We start from the raw sequence: 18,604 nt of genomic DNA, 5'->3' as shown, positions 1-18,604 counted from the left end.
TAGTATCAATGTCATCGACATAGACCATGATTATTTTCTGGTTCCATTTTTGTTATGAAAGACTATTCTCACGCGTTACTCAGAAGTCCTTGAATGATGGCGAGACACTATCTTATTGTGCAAAAGTGGAGGCCCTTATCGGAAAACGTAGTAAAAAAGATTGCGGTTATAAATAACACCATAAGAAACATAAAATTATTTTGTAAAAATAACAAAATATGAGAAAGAAAAAAAAGAGAAAAAACATCTTCAGAAAAAAAAATTAATTAATAAAAAATGAAGAAAAGCAAAAAACAATTTCGTTATTTTTCTAGACCAATGAGTAACTGGAACAAATTGGTTAAACTTGGTTGATAAAAACACATGTACATATGGCATAATTTATGTAGTGTACACCAAACACCAGTTGTTTGTTTACAAGTATATTTCATTTCAAACTACCATCTCATCTTCTTTCATAGTTGATGGGATCCCAACATCGAGTTGCATGGTTGATTTATATTGTTCCGGTAAATCAGCACCAGCCTGAATGCATAGTTCCACAACAGCAGGAGCTTTCCCATAAAAATCTTTTAGCTCTCGTTCCAAGGGTGGCCCATTTACATCAGGAACATGCCAAACAAATCTTGGTGGGATCAAGTCATCAAGAATTGTAGACTGCCAACCATGCTGCCCATTGCGTTGTTGGTGTTTGTGTGCTCCACTTTGAGCCTTGTGCCCCTGGGGACCAACATGGATTTCCGGGCAATATCCACACACCCTCACAGGATACATCCTCATTAATCTCTTAGCACCTTTCCTCATTCGTTCCCATGCCTGGAGAGTTTCCTCGGCAAGGGCAACGATTTCTTCGTTGCTCGATGGAGCTACTACCTCTGAACGGTTCTGCTGGGGTTTCATTTGGCAGTTCACTTTCATCAGCATCAATATATTCCTTTCTCCCAATCCGAATTATGGGCTATCTTCTTCTTTTGGTGGGAAATTCTGGAATTTCAACACCAGCTTGAATACAAAGTTCAACCATTGCTGGTATTCGAGGGATAGAGAATCTCTCTTCATGAGGAATCCTCTTTCCTAGTCGATCTTCGAGGTGATAGGCTTCAATTGGTATTATCATGTCTTCAACATGTGCCTTCATCCATTCGTGGAGTCCCTTGCGAAGATTGGCTTGTGCACCTTTACACGATGTAAATGGATGTCCAACAGGTCCTACATGGATTTCGCTGCACCACCTGCATCAGTATACAAATTTTCAGATACCTACCACTATAGGACAATCAATCATATTTTCAATACTTTTGCTGTGGCAGACATTAAATCACATTTATTTGTATAAATAATGGACAATAATGCACCAAGTTTTAACAGAGAAAATAAACTTTACAGGAAGATTTGACATTTTTCTCATGTAAATCAGAACGAGTTAGCAACAAGCTAGTTTGTCAGCACAAATACCATATTGCAAGGTTAGCTAGTAACTAGAATTTGTCCTTACTATATCTTATGTGCTCACTTGAAAATGTACATGAATATATTATTTGTGCTCAATATATAACAGAATTTAAATTTCAACTGAAAATCTTACAATGCTACCATAAGTTAACCTACCTACATCAGTGAATTACCTATCCTGGGCTCTGGCAGCATGCTTACCATGAAAGACTTTAAGCAGCAAACAAGTGGAAAACTGGCATTGTTTATATGGGTATCTTTGATTGAGGGGTAAAGTGAGGTAAATTTTACATGAAGTCTATAATATAGCTTTCATTAAGTTATAATAGTTACACCAAACTGTGGGTTGCAAATATCTGGCATTCAAATTTCCTCTGTTGAAAATGGAAGATATAAACTATTTGCTTTTCAAAAAAATAGTATGTGGCATTGCTAGTATGAAATTAGATTCAAATTTCACTAAGGATAAAACAATTAAAAAAGCTAAAATGTGGTGAAGATGAAAAGCTTTGTGACCTATGAAACACTTCAAAGAAATTGTAAAAGAAACCACTAAGCAAACAAAAATGTCACATGACCCCAAACAACAACATCAGTTTGTATTACTATTATCGCATTTATCAATAACAAAGAAAACATATCAAATTGAGGTTATAATCATAGAAACTCCACATTAGCCGAATGTATGATAAGGTACCAAGGATAACTACTCACAAGCATGCACCGGCACTACTTTGAGCAACTTCTTCAAATTGTTAATTAAAGTGATCCTTGCATTATACACATTGTAAGCAGTTGGTATAAGGCTCTTCACAAGCAACCCATTCTTTGGGGTCGAGAAGTGATTTCCTTGGCTGACCTTTCATCATCTTTAGCCTTTCCCTAGCTGCTCGTCGCAGCTCAACAATGGGCGTCGAAAAAGGTTTCTTTTCTTTTCTTGCATATTGCCGGGGAAAATTAGCATTTTGTGGCACTTCATCCCTGACTTTCAATTTACATCGAAAACATTTCTTCAATTGAATTCTAGTCTCCACGGGAAGTCTAATCTTACCGCTACTGTACTGATAAACAAAAACAGGAACACAAATGCATTTTTGTAACATAATTGGCAGTAACCATTGCATTTGTCACAAATAAAAGCTAAGAACAATGTTCAATGAAGTAAATTACTTTAGCCAGAATGGGATATTGCCAGTTTGAAGACGAACCAGTTTAACATTAGATTATAGAAAACTATGAAAAGGAAACAAAAGGAAATTATCCACTTTTTGTTTAGAATCTCAACCAAGAAACGTAAATAAGGCTGACAATTTTGTTATTTTCAGTACACGATCCCGCAATTCAGCAAAAATGCTATTTGTATACCAAAATCAAGCAACAATGTATAAATCCATGTGTTATTTAATTTATTTTCAATGTATATTTGTATTTTGTATTTCATACTAGTGACTTATTTCTTTGTATACCTATTGTAATTCAGTCCAAATAATAACCAATAATAATCGAAAACACAAACACTTGAATCAATAACTCGGAGGTAATACAAAGAAAAATAACTCAAAGTCATACCTGGTAATAATCAAGGGAACTAAGATGCAATAATAGGTTGGGCTTCAACATAAAAACATCTGTCGGGGTGGGAAAAGCAATTCCAGTAGGAAGGGACAGAGTCCCAATAGTCATATTCATCCTGGATTTGCTGCTTGGGAGAGCAGAGTACAGTCACCAATGACGAAGAAGACTACAGTTTCTGCAAAAGGATGAGACAGAAGGCAGCGACCAGATAAGTTATGGCATTTACCTTGGTCCCTCTTAATGTTTGTCTAACACAATTATATTTTTTTTTTTACAAAAACACCCTTAGTCAATTATTATAATATTAGTACTATATCTCTTATTTATTACAAGAATAACCCAATATTAATCATTTACCATCATATTCCTATTTCTTTGTTGGGCCAATTAAAATTATATTAATGACTAATCTAACAAAATACTAGAAACCCTGAAACCTCTTAGGGTTCATATGGAGCACGCACCTGATAATGGAGGCAGCAATGGCAGTTTCAACAGTGGCACAAGAGAAGTGCGACCACCGGTAAGTCCTCTCTATTGCATGAATATTGTATTTTATCACATAGTTTCTTCTTCCTTCCACATTAATGGTTCCCTGTTCATTTTTTCATAAATTTAAATCCGTTTCTTGTACATAGTTGTCGATATTTTCTGCTTGGCCATTAATGTTTTTTCTTCCTTTTGTTTGTTTAATCGATATTGAGTTTAATAGCATAAGGGAGATTGTTTTCTACATTTTCAACGCTTTCTTTTATTTTACTTATTTTAGAATTTAATAAGTTAAAAAAAAATATAGAACCAGAACAGTGCTATTATTTTCATGTTAATGGTCTCTGCACTTTGATTTATTAGAATACTATTTGTTTTATGTTTTTCCGGTTGCAAATAAAATTGCTAAGTAGGATCTTGAAGTGGATGATAAAATGGAAGAAAGAGTATTCTTTGATGAGATGATAGAAGAGTCAGATGATACAGAGGAATTTCAAGGAATGTATCAAGATGAAATTGAGCAGGAAGCTGTGAATTCTGAGGATTTAGGGGAGCAAGAATTTCAAGCAATGTTTGATGGGAATGATTTTTCACATGAGGTGGATGAATTATATCGAATAGAAGATATTGAAAATATTGCCATGGTTGATTTTCTGAACATAAGTGCTCATGAGATGGAATGTTTTCATTTTCCTAATCTTCAGATAGCATTTGATTTCTATAACCATTATGCAAAATCTGTTGGTTTCGGTGCTAGAAAAAGTAAGACTTGGAAAAATAGCAAAGGAGAATATGTGAAGCAATTGTTTGTGTGCTCTCGTGAGGGATTTAGACCAGAGAAATATTATAATATGGAAAACAGAAAAAGGGAGCCAAAATCTGAGACTCGTTGTGGTTGCCTGGCTAGGTTTGTAGTTCGTTTTGTGGCTTACACTGGAAGATGGCATGTGGCTTTGTTTGTTGAATCGCACAATCATGATTGCCTTGATCCTAGGTTAGTTGGTTTCCTTCCTACACATAGAAAAATGGCAGAAGCTGATGCTAGTCAAATGAACAACATGAAGGATGCAGGCATTAGCACACCCCATATATATGCTATGTTAGCTAATCAAGCAGGTGGTTATGAAAATGTTAATTATACCTTAAGGGATATGTATAATGAGATTGCTAGGCGAAGGCGTCATGTCCTGGGTGATGCTAGAGCGGCATTGCGATACCTCAAAAACCAGAAATCTGAAGATACAAACCTCTATTATGAGCACATAGTTGATGCTAAAGGGGTATTGCGAGCTTTATTTTGGTGTGATGGAAGAAGCCAATTAGATTATGAAGTATTTGGAGATGTGCTTGCCTTTGATGCGACATACAAGAAGAACAAGTACTTGTGTCCGGTAGTAGTATTTTCCGGTGTGAATCATCACAACCAAACAGTGGTATTTGGAAGTGCTCTAGTTACCGATGAGAGTAAGGAGGTCTACGTGTGGTTATTACAGCAATTATTGGCAGCCATGAAGGGAAAAGCACCTGTATCTGTGATTACAGATGGTGCTCCATCAATGAGATTTGCAATTGAGACGGTATTCCCAAATGCCCATCATAGATTATGTGCTTGGCACCTCATTCGGAACGCCACAAGTAACGTTGGAAATCCAAAATTTACATCTATGTTTAAGAAGTGCATGCTAGGAGATTATGAAATTAGTGTGTTTGAGCAGAAGTGGTTTGGAATGGTTGAGGAGTTTGGTGTAGCTGAAAAGAATTGGATTATTGACATGTACGAGAAAAGGCATATGTGGGCCACTGCACATATTCGAGGCAAGTTTTTTGCAGGATTTAGGACAACTTCTCGATGCGAAGGTTTGCACTCTATTATTGCAAAATATGTTAAATCTCAATACAATTTGGTTGATTTCATAAAGCATTTTAAGCGGTGTCTTACCTACCTAAGATATAAGGAGGTTGAAGCTGACTATGTTTCCATATCTGGTCTTCCAGTACTTAAAACAGCATTAGAACCTCTGGAAAGGTCTGCATCAAATTTCTATACACGAGAGATATTTTTTATATTTCGAGGCATGCTTGTTAGGGCTGCAAGAATGAAGGTTGTGCAAGATGTGGCATTTGATTCATTTGTACTTTATACAATATCTAAATATGGAAGTCTAAATAGTTCATGGGAGGTGTCTGTAGATAATGAAAGGACGAAATTTAATTGTTCATGCTTAAGGATGGATTCTTTTGGAATTCCGTGTGAGCATATAGTTTGTGTGTTGGTGTTTCTTAACATCCTTGAGCTGCCAAAGTCTCTTGTGTTGACAAGATGGTCGAAGAATGCCAAGACAAGCACTTTCGATTCAAGTGGCGTTACTTGGGAGTCTATAATATTGAGTCAATATGGTTGCTTGATGGATTGGTGTCGGCAGTTGTCCTATGTCGCTAGTCGAAGGCAGGAGAGATTCCACCTTGTTCGAGATACTGTTATGAGCCTAATCGAAGATTTCAAGATTGAAGATGAACAAGAAAAGCAAGTTGGTGCTGAAGCTGATTATTCAGATGGTATTTTTCCTAAGAATCCACAAAATTGTAGGTCTAAGTGTCGTCCTGGTGAGAAGGTAAAACGAAAACCACAACGATGTAGTATTTGTCGCATGGAAGGACACAATAAAAAATCTTGTCCATTGGCAAAGGACATTCAGCAGCAGACCAATGCAACTTCTTATGGTATAAATAGGAACCATGTTGAGGAAGGTTTGGATGCAGATGCAGAAATGGTAATACTTACTTTAATGATTTGCGTACCACAACATATTAATTATATAATTTTCATTAATAAGAGTGGAAATTGATCAATATTTTATTTGATATTGCAGGAATTTTGGGCATCTGATCTTGAAGAAGATTATGAAGAACAAGAGTTTTGGGCAGGAGATTCTGATGCAAGTGCCGACATGGAACTTAGTGAAGAGTTCTCGATGTAGTATTATATAAATTATTATTATGTGATATTTGAATAAAACTTGAGTAATTGAACTTTGTGTATGAATTTTTATGATGAACTTGGTGTTATTTGCTTAATTGCTATGAAAAAAGTGAGATTTGAGACAAGATTGGTATATTTACAATAATGAGTACATTTTGAGTTACGGCTTACAAGAGACGGTTTTGTGATCCTGTAATTGTAAGATTCAGAACTCAGCAAGAAGAGTCTTATTATGATTAGTTAAAGCGTGAAAGATTGTAAAAGAAGTGCAGTTGGGTTAATTGTGAAGAAGGTTCAATACGGTTTGAGGACCCTTCAGAAAGGTTGTTGCTTGCGCTTTTGTATACTGACATTACTCTCTGTTCTTCTTAGCTTTTGTATGAATTTTATTGAGGAATATGTGCATGAAAGTAGATAGCTTATATTTAATGTATGGTTGCAGTAATAGTTAGACCAAGATTTCGGGGGAATATAAGCTTGATGCATGAAAGGCATCCTTTCTATGGCATGATAGTGTGGTTATGTATTTGTTGAGACATGTGTCTGAACCTGGAATAAAAAAAATCATGTGTGAATCTTTAACTAATCATTTTCAATTTGGAATGGCAAAGAACACATGATGAATATAGGTGAGCATAACGTTACAACAAACTCACACACATGTAAAACTCACACACATGTTCCAACAAACTCCTAAATTAAAAATAACAAAATATTATTGATCTTTGTATTTATTATGAATATAATAATGTAACAAAGTTTTCAGACCAGACAAACTTTCTCCTTTAAAATAATAATTCAACAAATAAATTATAAATGTCACTAATCTCGTTCACAATTGAGGATTAAAGCAAATTTTGAAAATAATAACTGAATATGCAAAAATGTTGCTCTCCATGCTGTTCACGCTAAAGCGTAGCCCAGAACTCATTGCTCTTCTTCTGAAACTCGTATTTGTGGTCATTGAACACCCCCAACAAAAGATCTACCACAACAGATGTACGGATATATTGCTCATTTAGCTGCAAATATGGATTAATTAGTTAAATAATATGTTCAGCATGCATATAATTAATCAATATGTCTTTGGCTAACTTACAATGCCCGACACTGTGGGATTAAACTTCTCTCTCATAGATAACCATTGAAGAACCCAGAGACCAGAGTCGCGACTAAAAGTTCAGTGGCAATATTAAAGATGTTAGTGTCAATAAAAGATCGGTTTAATTAAAGATGAATATAAAAGATTCATTGCAATTATCTGTACCTTTGAGGACATTTGGGCACCCCCCTAACCTCTTTCACATCAAAGTTCATGAAATCTTTTCTTTCAGGAATGTCACCTTTTAGGTAATGACCAGAAGTTACCATATCTGATAATTTTAAAGCCTGAAAATTATATTCATGACAAGACTATTAAGGTTCATGTATTATTTTACATGTGTATAAAGAAATGGATTAAGGACACCTCACCAAGGATTTCATAATTTCTTGTCTTGGCTCAACTTGATCATCATTTAGATTAGAATCAAACTGATATAATTTTCCATCCAATAAGCTAATGACCATAAGATACCAGTGGTCACCTTCTTCCTTAATTGGCACATAAATCTACAGCGGATAGTTATGTGTGGGTCATTTCACATTAAACTCGTAAATTTAGATTTAATGAGGTTTTGCATAAATTAATCCATTAAAGAATTCACATGCACTCACAAATTTAAGATCCGGTGCGACAGGCATAAAGCGATATATATAGGTAGCATTCATTTTATCCAGTGAATGTCCCATAAAATGTTCCACCTAAAAGGATTAAAGAGATCTCATTCTAATGAATTACGCATAATTCAAAGAAAAGTAATATAAGTAAACATGATATTTACCGCAAAAGATGGCGGAAGCATCCAAAAAGTCTTATTTGCTTGGTCCCATGTGGCCTTCATTACCACAAGCTTGATAATCTACAAATGAGAGTAAAGCAATTTATGGCTGGAGACAAATATTCATAGCAAAAAAAAAAATACATGCAAAAAACAGCTTGTGTAGCCGTGTAGGTACCTTGTCCGAGATTGGTCTTCCGGGAGCTAGACAAGCAAGTTCTTCCCTAGTTACTATCGTGTCATCCACATTAATCATGGTCTCACTGAAATTCAGATGTTTCATATAAGATAGTTCAACAACACTAATCCTACAAGTGTGAGCTGAAAAAGAGGAACTCACCTTGGATCTTCAATGCTTGCACAAAATGCATATGCTAATCCTTCAAGTTGAACAGACTTTAACTGCATTTTAGCACATGGTCTGAATTTGCACCTAAAAGCCTAAAAAAAAAAGACTTCTCCATTTTAGGGTTTATTAAGTCAAAGTGGCATATTATGACAATTCAAAACCAGTAATCAATGATTGTCACCTTAATCATTGCATTATAGTAACGTGATTTCTCCATTTGGTTAGAGTTAGAGCCTTGTGGCAGTGACCTCTCACCTTGGAGGCAAGGCACACCAGCAGATTGAGCAGGAAGTCGACGTGGAACAGAAAATAATGTGGCATCCCCTGTCTTTGTCATCTTAGCAACTCGCATATTAGGAGAAGGGGAGGTGAGCAATTTTCCTCGAGTCAATGAGGATTCAACCTGTGAAATAACCATTAGAATATGAAATCCATCCAATTTTTAGGTAAAAATAATGCAATGAGGTTTGAGGTTAAGCTGGCAAGTAAAAAATAGTTGAAGACAAAGTTTCAATAACCAAGGTTCCATTACCTTAGTCGGCAATGTCCTGCAGTAATTGCTGGCAAGGAAAGCTGTAGACTTAGCCTTGGTTCTAAGTTGAGGGTTGACAATGCACTTTCCTTTAATGCTGTCAAGTCGTGAAGATTGTGATGCCCGAGACAACCCCGATTCATGCTTATCTGATATAGTGGCATCATCTTCGGCATCAGAGATATCAATGGTGACATCATTGTCGAGTTGTGCGGGGCTGCATCTCAACCTCTTTCTCAATGGTGGATCAGCGACTGGTGTCATCATTGGGTTCTTGTCTACACTTTGCTGAGTAAAATCAACGTTGCTGACTGAATCTTTGGGAGGTAGGTTTTTATCTTCATTATGGTACAGCTTAAACTCCATCACCTTGAGTGATCTCTCTATGTTGCCAGAAGTCTTGGTTAGTTCTTCCATAGACTTCTTTAGCTCTCCTAGCTCCTTCACATCTCTCCTCAAGTCCTGTAAATAAACAGCACCAAGGTCTACGTTAATGGCTAATCAAGTTGGAAGTGGAGACTTATTTAAATGATTTTATTCCTTTGGATTATTGGATTAATATAATCTAATGGCTAACATACTTCAATTGCACGAAATAACTCATCTATAGAAACATTCTGCAGTTGCGGCGATGTCGGATCTTGCATAGGGGTTGTACTTGTTGCAACAAATTCCACACCATTTATACGCATAAAAGGGTCAGCTTCAAACCTGCAACCAAATATTAGAAACATTTACTATCACGTAAATATTGAAATTGATGAAAAGTAAATTTATTTACTTGGAATTTGAGACCGAATCAGGTGCAACTGCAGTGACATTCTCTGCAGTGGCCATTGAAATTGTAAAACGTATTGCCGACAAGGTTAGGTTGGTTGACAACAAATAGGGTTTACAACTGGCTGACCGTTATGGATTTTATAAAGGAACAATTACAGGAAACAAATCGAGTAAAATTAATTGAGATATCCCGAGATTTTATTACATTTAATTCAGAAAACATTTAATTCAATATCAAATACAGAAACTTGCTATCACATTAATGAGCATTCAATTTTTTAAAATACCTGGACGTTACTCTAACTGTTAAAATTTATACTTTAAATTTCAAATTTTAATATGTCCAATTTTAAAATTCAAATTTAGAATACTAAAAAATAAAAAGGGTGGTTACGAAAGTTGCAGTATAAATTCAACTCACATATATAAAAAAAAAAAAGTTTACTTTAATCTCAAGTATAAATTCAACGGTTGTGGCAGCGTTTTCCAAGGTAGGAGAAGAGCAACAGAAGGCAGCAGAAGAAGCTCGAGAGAATCTGAAGAGGCTTGAAATTGGACTTGAGGGAAAACGCTTCTTTGGAAGTGATAACATTGGCTTTGCGGACATTTCTATGGGTGACTTCCATACTGGATTGGAATAGCTGAGGAAGTTGTGGCCATCAACCTTATTGATGCAGAGTCAATGCCTAAGCTTAACTCATGGTTCCATGCTTTTATTGACATCCCAATTATTAAAGAACTCATGCCTCCTCGGCATAAATTGCTCCATCTCACACCAAGGCATCACATATATAAAAAAAAAAATTTCTTTAATCTCAAATATAAATTCAACACAACACACTAAATTTATGAATATTGTAATTTCTTTTTTCTACTTTAAACTCAAGTATAAATTCAACTCACATATGTAAAAAATATTTTACTCTACTATAAAATATAAAACTACTTTAACACATTTATTTTAATAAGTTTGGCTAACTCATAAGTTTAATTTATTGGAACTGCCTCTGTGAGCTCCTTTGAGCTAAACTCATTAATAGTTTAAGAAATTGGATCCATATATTAGTAAGTAAAATTTGAATAAATACTAGTTTAACCGGTTGGATCATAACTTGACTTAATGTATATATGCATGTGTATTACTTATTTGAGCTAATATATGTTATCTTCATCATATTTGAGCCATTTCTTAAGTTTGAACCAACTCTATATTTTTTATAAGCTAAATTTTAAAGCAATCAGGGATATTTCTAGGACTTTTCATGAAGACATGAATTAACTATTAAAATTAACGCAGTTACCATATAAGAAAACACCCTTCACTCATAAATAAGGAGATTTGATTCTTCTCATTAATGAACTCTTTAGAAAGAACTCTGACAGTTTCCTTATTATACAAGCACATGTTATATGTATCACGACTATTTCCAGAGGCATTCAAATTTTTAATACAAATTTTCTCACTCAATTCTAGTAAAATCACTTTTTCTTTATTGTTGTCCTAACCATAGTGCTAACATTATTTTCTATGTGGTATGAACATATTTTAAGCTATAAATAGTCTTCTTAGGATTCTATTTGCATGATTTTTTCCATTAGTTTCACAATCATTTTCTCTGTAAGCATACAAACAATATCTATGAGTGAATACAAGCTATTCGATGCATAAAATAGGACAATATATACCATACTTGACATTAAATTGAGTAAAAATTGACATCATACATATTTATCCTGTTAAATAAGTTCAATTATTATCATTAAGTAACTCTTTTTAGAGAGATATGAGTATTTTCATGAATGTATTTTTAACACCAATTAGCTATTAAAAAAAATTCATCAATAATCCTTCACTCACTCCCTCCAATTAACAAAGTTCAATTATGTCCTGCTCAACCATAAGTTTCAACAACATTAAGAAAAATGCAAGATTATTTACTGACCTTTTTTGTTCTATGGCTAGATTTATTCTATTAGCTTATAGTTGGTCTCATGCATGTCTTTTCATTGATCTTTTGTGCGGTACACCATCAATTTCAGATTTCTAAGCATCTTATGAACCCAAACAGCTACAGCCATAGATCTGTTGATGAAGAAGGTTAAAAAATTAAAGAAATTACAATAAAATATTTTTTTATGTTATTCTAAAAAATATAAAAATAAAAACATTGTAAAAAAAAGAAAAAAAAAATGAAAACCTTATTTGGGGAAGTAAGGAACAACTCTGATGCTTGACAAATGGTTGGAAGTCGTGGGTCTCCTTTGAGGCCATTCTCTTCAGCAAACACTTTTTTCCCTTTTTTTTTCACGTTTCTTCTTTTTTGGGTCTCTGTGTATGTATGTGAGACACCTTCGATAAAAAATACCTCCTCCTCGGAAAACACCATACGAGATGACCATACAGACAAGAAGAACATCACAAATTTTAGTGGCGGGGTGAGCAGGGGTGCGGAATAATGTCGATCCAGGATCTGACACTTGCATGCGTTCATGGGTAGTCTCGATCCAGACCTTGGTAGTTGCTGTTAGTGCCGGGGTTCATTGCAGTGGTGAAGAAGGGTTCATTGCAATGGTGAATAAGAAGAAAAAGAAGAAGAAAATCTGACCCATCTGCAAAACAAATAATAAGAGGAAGACAAATCCAGACCCTGGTAGTTGCTGTTAGTGCTGGGTTCATTGCAGTGGTGAAGAAGAAGAAGAAGAAGAAGAAAATCAGAAGAAGAAGAGACACATCTGCAAAAAAAAAATAAGAGAAAGATGAAAAGGTTTATTTGTAAAAACATTAAATATTAGGGAGTATTTAATAAAATTAAATGTATAAATTTATATTTAATCTACACCATTAGATATAATATTAAAATGATCTAACGGTTTAAATTAAAAATTAGCCTTAAGGACTAACGTTAGTCCTAAAGATGGTTGGGACCAACAAATCAGCCCCCGTTAAGATTAACCAAGTGAACAAGTATAATTCATGATATCTAATTCTTTTAAACATATACAATAATAGCAGCATCACACAACAACTGAAAAAGTAAAATCTTACACTATTTTGGATTTCATATTTCTAGTTTTATATACTCTTCTGGTGGTACTAGGGGTGTGCATGGCCCGGCTCGGCCCGAAGATCCGGCCCGGTTCCGAACACCTTAGGGGCTAATTTGGTGTGATTTCATCGGGTCTAGGGCCGGGTAAAGGTCTCAAAAATAGACCCGATCATTATTTCGGGTCGGGTCCGGGCCATGACTCGGGTCACCCGAAATCGGCCCGGTGGCCCGATCATCATACACAATTAATATTTTGTGTATTAGTGATAGATGATGGCTATTCTTATGTGGAATTTAAATATTGTAAATCTTAATATTTTGTTATTAGTTATTATAAGACTATAAGTTAATGTTTTATGTTTAAAATGCATAAGATTTTAGACTAATTAATGCATAATATTGTATTATTTGTGTTGATTTAAATATTTAGTGTCATTAGACAATATTAATATTAATTATGGTTATACTTTAATTTTAGAGAAGAGTTAGTTCTTATTATATTTTTTTAAGTGAATTTTACCATATCAAATAATGGTTGGAGTCTTGGAAATTTGAATATTTTCACATGCTAGTTTATAAGAAGGTATCAAGATAATGTAATGTTAACGGCTCGGTTATCACCCGCTATAATCTTGACCCGAGAGTGTATAGGTTTTATCGGGTTTAGGGTCGGGTTCGAGTCTAATAAATAGGCCCAGTATATATTTTGGGCCGGATCTGGGTCACATCAAACCCGGTTTCACCCGGCCCATGCACACCCCTAGGTGGCACTGCCACTGACTTAGAAACTGCAAAAAACAATTATTAGTTTATATCCAAAACCAATTCACAATTATTCATAATTCACAGTTCAAATTATCTTCGCAAAATTCAAATGATCTTCGTACAAAAATTGCCTGAAGTCCTGAACAATAAAGCAGAGAACACGCTGATTCGATGAAAGGAGACCGGAGACGCGGCAGGAACCGAGTACGGCAAGGCGGTAACCACCGAGGACGGCAAGCGGCGAGAAATGAGGACCACGGACTGACGGTGGGAACTGAAAGGAGGACGGCGATGGGGCCGTTACTGACGGCGAGAACGCCAAGAAGGTGAGGCGGCGAGAACGACTGAACCACGAAGAGGGAGGGATGAACGCGAGGAACAGCGGCGAGAGAAAGAACGCGACGAAGAGTGGGCGACCTCCGGCAAGTAGTCTCCAGTGGTGGTCAAGGAAGAAGGAGTGGGCAAGTAGTGTCTCTTATCTCTGGGTGGGTGTGGGTGAATGGGAGAGTGCAGCCGAGAAGATGATGAAATGTGAAATAAAAGTTGTTAGGCCGGAATAACATATATATATTTATTATTTATGTAATTATTAATAGGTGGAAATTCAAATCTAATAAACTTATAAATTTTATTGATGCATATTATATTATAGAATAATATTTTTTATAATATAATTATAAAATAGATAATATGATAAAAATTTTAAAAAATCCTAAAATATATTAATAAAATAAAAATTCAGGTGCAGCAAAAAATTTATAATCGAAAATAGTTAAATAATTTGAACGAAAGTTATTCTGTATTTCATTTATTTTTTGTATTTATTCAGATTTGATATAATTTATGAATATTCCTGTTAAAAAAATACACATACACAATACATAATACATAATTAGGCTGAGCCCAATCCAACAATGCCCGTTTCTGGTGCAGGTTTCTTCTCCATCAACATCATCTTCTTCGTCTCACACTCGGGTGGAGCAGCCTCCAAAACCCTAAGAAAAATGCCGCCATTACAGTCTCTGCAACTTCGGAGGCTCTTCCTTGGATGCTTCCGCTCTTATTCACTATCATTCCTTTCATCTTCTTCACTCAAATCTCTTCATTTCCTTCCACAACAACCCTCTTCCAATCTAAATCCACCCAGAAACCCCTTCGATCTACCCTCATTCTTCGCAGCCAGAAACTTCTCCTCAAATGCGACTCAAACAGAACCCAAATACCTGGATCCGATAGCCCAATCCCTCTCGTCAGAGCTCACCAAGGACCCGGACTCGGACCCTCTGTCCTTCTCGCAGCGCCTCCAGCTCAGCTTCTCTCACATCACGCTAACCGGAAATCTCGTCCTCCAAATCCTAAACATCTCCCCCGAAGCCTCACGCGCCACCGTACTAGGGTTCCATCGATGGCTCATCTCAAACCCTAAATTCGACCACACGGACGAAACCGTCTCCTACTTAGTTGACTTTCTCGGCCGCAGGAAGGATTTCAAGGCAACGCACTACTTTCTCTCTGCTGCCCTCGAAGGCAGCACCCTTTTGGGGTCTAAAACCCTAACTTCCGTGCAGGCAGGGCCACCCATGCGATCCAATTCTTCGACCGGATGGAAAAGGACTACGGATTAAATCGCGACCGCGAATCCCTAAACTTCGTGGTTTCGAAGCTGTGCCAAAATGGTTTCGCGAGCTACGCAGAGAAGATGGTGAAGAATCTGGCTAAGGAGTTCTTCCCCGACGAAAGCACCTGTGATATGCTGATTCGAGGTTGGTGCGTGAAGGGGAAGCTCGATGAAGCTGAGAGGCTCGCCGGAGAGATGTACAGAGGAGGGTTCGAGCTTGGCGTGGCTGCCTTCAACGCAATGCTTGACTGCGTATGCAAGCTGTGCCGTGAGAAAGATCCCTTTCGCTTTCACTCTGAAGCAGAGAGGATTCTGGCGGAGATGGAGTCCCGTGGTGTTCCAAGGAATGTGGAAACATTCAATGTGTTGATCAGTAGCCTTTGTAAGATGAGGAAAACAGAGGAGGCTGTTCAATTGTTCAATAGCATGGGATCGTACTGGTGTTCCCTGAACAAGACGACGTTTCTTGTGCTGATCCGAAGTCTGTACCAGGCTGCAAGGGGTGATGAGATGATTGATAGGATGAAATCTTCGGGGTTTGGTGATGCGCTCGATAAGAAGGCATACTATGGGTTCTTGAAGATATTGTGTGGGATTGAAAGGGTTGATCATGCTTTGAGTGTGTTTGGGATGATGAAGGCTGATGGGTGTGAACCAGGGGTTAAGACTTACGACTTGTTGATGGGGAAATTGGGTTCCATGAACCGTGTCAATAAGGCAAATACTCTGTTCAACGAGGCCAAGAAGAGGGGTATGGCTGTGGTGGCTAAGGAGTATGTTGTTGATCCATGGTATGCGAAGAAGGCGAAGGCATCGAAGGAGAAGAAGAGGGAGACTCTGCCTGAGAAGATGGCTAGGAAGAGGAGAACGCTGAAACATATAAGGTTGAGTTTTGTGAAGCCGCCTATGGGTAGAGCTTAAAACATCTTTTTACTTTTTGGTCCTTTTGTATTCTTAGTACAACACTTTGGATTCTCCAAATATTTTAGAATAGATTTTCCCAATTGTAACCATTGTTTTTCATTGTCTCATGCTTAGTTTTTATACTCTGTTAACATGTTATGAAAATAAATGCTAATTGACCCTAATATATATGGGAATGGATTTTTTCAATTATTAAAAAAAAATTAAGAGTATAAAGTATAATTTTTAATTTTTTATTATTTTTTTTATATTTATTTTTTATTCTATTTACAAAATTAATAATAAGAGATTACATTTTATTTCTTTAATTGTTAAAAAAAAATGAGCCATTCCTAATATATACTGACCGAAGGAATCTGATGGTAGAATGAAGGCTGCGGATAAATGGAGAGTTGTAGAGAGTTGTGAGGGATTAAGGGACAAGGGGGCAAATGCAATTGACTGGTGAACGAAGCTGGATACTGAAAAAAGCTTCCTTAAAAAATTATCAAAATATATTTTTATTTATTAAATTATTTTTGTTTTTCTTCCATAATAAAATTCTACTAATCATGAACTAAACTATTTAAGGCTTAAGCGCATTGGAATTTAAGTAGAAAGTCACAAATGTTTTTTAAGGAAATAACATCTCAACATAAAAAATAATTCTTAAATACATTTTATTAAAACATTAAAAGGATTATGATCAATCAATAAATAAAAATAAAAGAAATAGAGTAAAGTATTATTTTTGTTCCCAACATTTGGGGTAAGTCTCAAAGTTGTTCTTAACGTTTTAATCATCCTATTTAAGTCCTTAACGTTTTAAAATTAGCTCAATGTTGTCCTGTCATTAGGGATCCGTTAACAGAATTGACAGCGGGACAAAATTGAGACGATTTTGAAACGTTAGAGACTTAAATAGGACGAAAACGTTAGGGGAAAAAACGATACATAGAAATAAATTTTAGTTTTATCCTTCAATAATATCAATTTTTTACTATACATGGTATTCAATTAGTTTTTATAAATTTAGAAACCTTTCTCGGCCTCAGGCCCAAAATCCACGGCCTCCGGCCCAAATTTCATTAATCTATAAATTTATAAACTCATAAATCATAAACGATAAATCAACAATTCACCAATTCATCATTCTCAATCACCAAGCTCATATCACCTTCTCATACAGTTATAGTCACATATCACACACAATTCCATCAACCAAAACATGTAATTCAATCCTATCCTAAGGGCAACTAGCCTAAGTTTTCACACAACATTATTATATATTAACTACAAAAAACTGAAACTATATCTTGGCCGATTTCTCCCCAAGCTTAGAATACCATAAAAACTCTTCTTTTACAAGCTTTCAGACCCCCAAACCAAGAAATTCAACAAGTTCTGGCCAGCAAAGCTGAGTCCCAAACGCTCCAATTCACCGATTTAACTCCAACTCCACATAAATTCAATCTAATTCATACAATTCCATCTTATTAATGCTAGGGTTTACCAATTCATCAATTCATAAGGGTTTAGTGATTCCTTACCTTACCTACCAATGATTGAGGCAAAACCCAACAATAACCCAATGCGAGATTACACCTAAACCACCAAAATCATGAAAATCACTCAATAACTATAACCAAAATGCAAATTCAGAATGGAAGAGGGAACTGGGCATGAAATACAAAGTTTATTACCACTTTGTTCAAATAGAACTGAAAAAGATTCCGAGACAAACACGTAGCCATAAATAGCTCGTCAATCAGAGCTCTAGATTGAAAGTTATGTGAAAATGAAATTGGAGGTAAAAAGGAGTTAGGTTATTGCTCTTCTCTTATATATGGAGTTAGGTAAGTGCGCTTGGGCCCACTTGGGCCCGGTTCATTCGGTTTGACCCATTAACCTAACTTTTGGCCAAAACCTTTAAAATTTAGCGTTTTAATTCGCATTCTAAATATTTTTACTTCTCTAAATAATAAAATTTAATTTTCTAATTCCCTTGGCTCATAATTAATTTATTAGTTAATTATTTACTAATTTACAGGGTTTTACACCCACCACCCAATACAGGTTCATTAGTGTATATAGGAGCTAAGGCTTCTCCCAGAGGGTCAAATTGCGCCTGCAGCTGCTCGGCTAGTGAAAGAGGTGCCGGAGGTATAATGATGTCTGGAGGTAGATCTAGAATGTACCCGTCGCCTGCATCAGGCCCAAGGGCCACCTAATGC

General features: G+C 36.0%; 2 protein-coding genes and 2 pseudogenes across 8 annotated transcripts; 2 read left to right on the top strand and 2 right to left on the bottom strand.

The window, feature by feature from the left end:
• Window positions 1-282: 282 nt before the first annotated feature.
• On the bottom strand, window positions 283-3,240 carry LOC107632699 (APO protein 2, chloroplastic-like; annotated as a pseudogene). Its single transcript, XR_015907601.1, has 3 exons — window positions 3,022-3,240; window positions 2,163-2,513; window positions 283-1,232 (listed from the first exon to the last, which is right to left on the bottom strand). The product of XR_015907601.1 is annotated as an APO protein 2, chloroplastic-like (transcript).
• Window positions 3,241-3,446: 206 nt separating this feature from the next.
• LOC148569946 (protein FAR1-RELATED SEQUENCE 5-like) lies at window positions 3,447-6,670 on the top strand. Of its 2 annotated transcripts, XM_088509683.1 has the most exons (4): window positions 3,447-3,550; window positions 3,930-5,373; window positions 5,512-6,287; window positions 6,387-6,670. In XM_088509683.1, exons 1-4 carry the CDS (start codon window positions 3,479-3,481, stop codon window positions 6,492-6,494), a joined length of 2,400 nt encoding a protein of 799 aa, XP_088365809.1. In that variant the 5' UTR covers window positions 3,447-3,478; the 3' UTR covers window positions 6,495-6,670. The 2 variants fall into 2 exon arrangements, with proteins under 2 accessions (XP_088365809.1, XP_088365808.1); XM_088509682.1 differs by having other exon boundaries at window positions 3,930-6,287.
• A 596-nt stretch (window positions 6,671-7,266) lies between these two features.
• LOC107632701 (uncharacterized) lies at window positions 7,267-14,850 on the bottom strand. Of its 5 annotated transcripts, XM_088509736.1 has the most exons (15): window positions 14,724-14,850; window positions 13,972-14,330; window positions 12,236-12,770; window positions 10,459-12,120; window positions 9,839-9,968; window positions 9,258-9,719; window positions 8,907-9,128; window positions 8,717-8,817; window positions 8,555-8,639; window positions 8,380-8,457; window positions 8,213-8,299; window positions 7,970-8,107; window positions 7,764-7,885; window positions 7,596-7,668; window positions 7,267-7,518 (listed from the first exon to the last, which is right to left on the bottom strand). In XM_088509736.1, coding segments are annotated over exons 4-15 (1,614 nt in total). In that variant the 5' UTR covers window positions 10,461-12,120; window positions 12,236-12,770; window positions 13,972-14,330; window positions 14,724-14,850; the 3' UTR covers window positions 7,267-7,404. The 5 variants fall into 5 exon arrangements, with proteins under 5 accessions (XP_088365862.1, XP_088365865.1, XP_088365864.1 ...); XM_088509739.1 differs by lacking the exon at window positions 14,724-14,850 and having other exon boundaries at window positions 11,981-12,120; window positions 13,972-14,394; XM_088509738.1 differs by lacking the exon at window positions 14,724-14,850 and having other exon boundaries at window positions 10,483-12,120; window positions 13,972-14,393.
• Window positions 14,764-16,555, top strand: LOC107629959 (small ribosomal subunit protein mL104 (rPPR9) pseudogene; annotated as a pseudogene).
• The last annotated feature ends 2,049 nt before the right edge of the window (window positions 16,556-18,604 follow it).

The sequence above is a fragment of the Arachis ipaensis genome, chromosome B3 (genome assembly GCF_059453495.1).
Source record: "Arachis ipaensis isolate K30076 ecotype BB chromosome B3, ASM5945349v1, whole genome shotgun sequence".
NCBI classification, from domain to species: domain Eukaryota; kingdom Viridiplantae; phylum Streptophyta; class Magnoliopsida; order Fabales; family Fabaceae; genus Arachis; species Arachis ipaensis.
This window is presented reverse-complemented; position numbering and strand designations above follow the sequence as displayed.

Excerpts from the sequence above, each read along its gene's own strand:
- LOC148569946 (XM_088509682.1), top strand. The coding sequence starts at position 3,479 with ATGGAGCACGCACCTGATAATGGAGGCAGCAATGGCAGTTTCAACAGT. Across the intron at positions 3,551-3,929 it reads CAAGAGAAGTGCGACCACCG|GATCTTGAAGTGGATGATAA; the intron begins GTAAGTCCTCTC and ends ATTGCTAAGTAG. Across the intron at positions 6,288-6,386 it reads TGGATGCAGATGCAGAAATG|GAATTTTGGGCATCTGATCT; the intron begins GTAATACTTACT and ends TTGATATTGCAG.
- LOC107632701 (XM_088509736.1), bottom strand. Across the intron at positions 9,129-9,257 it reads GCAGGACATTGCCGACTAAG|GTTGAATCCTCATTGACTCG; the intron begins GTAATGGAACCT and ends GTTATTTCACAG. Across the intron at positions 8,818-8,906 it reads ACTATAATGCAATGATTAAG|GCTTTTAGGTGCAAATTCAG; the intron begins GTGACAATCATT and ends TTTTTTTTTTAG.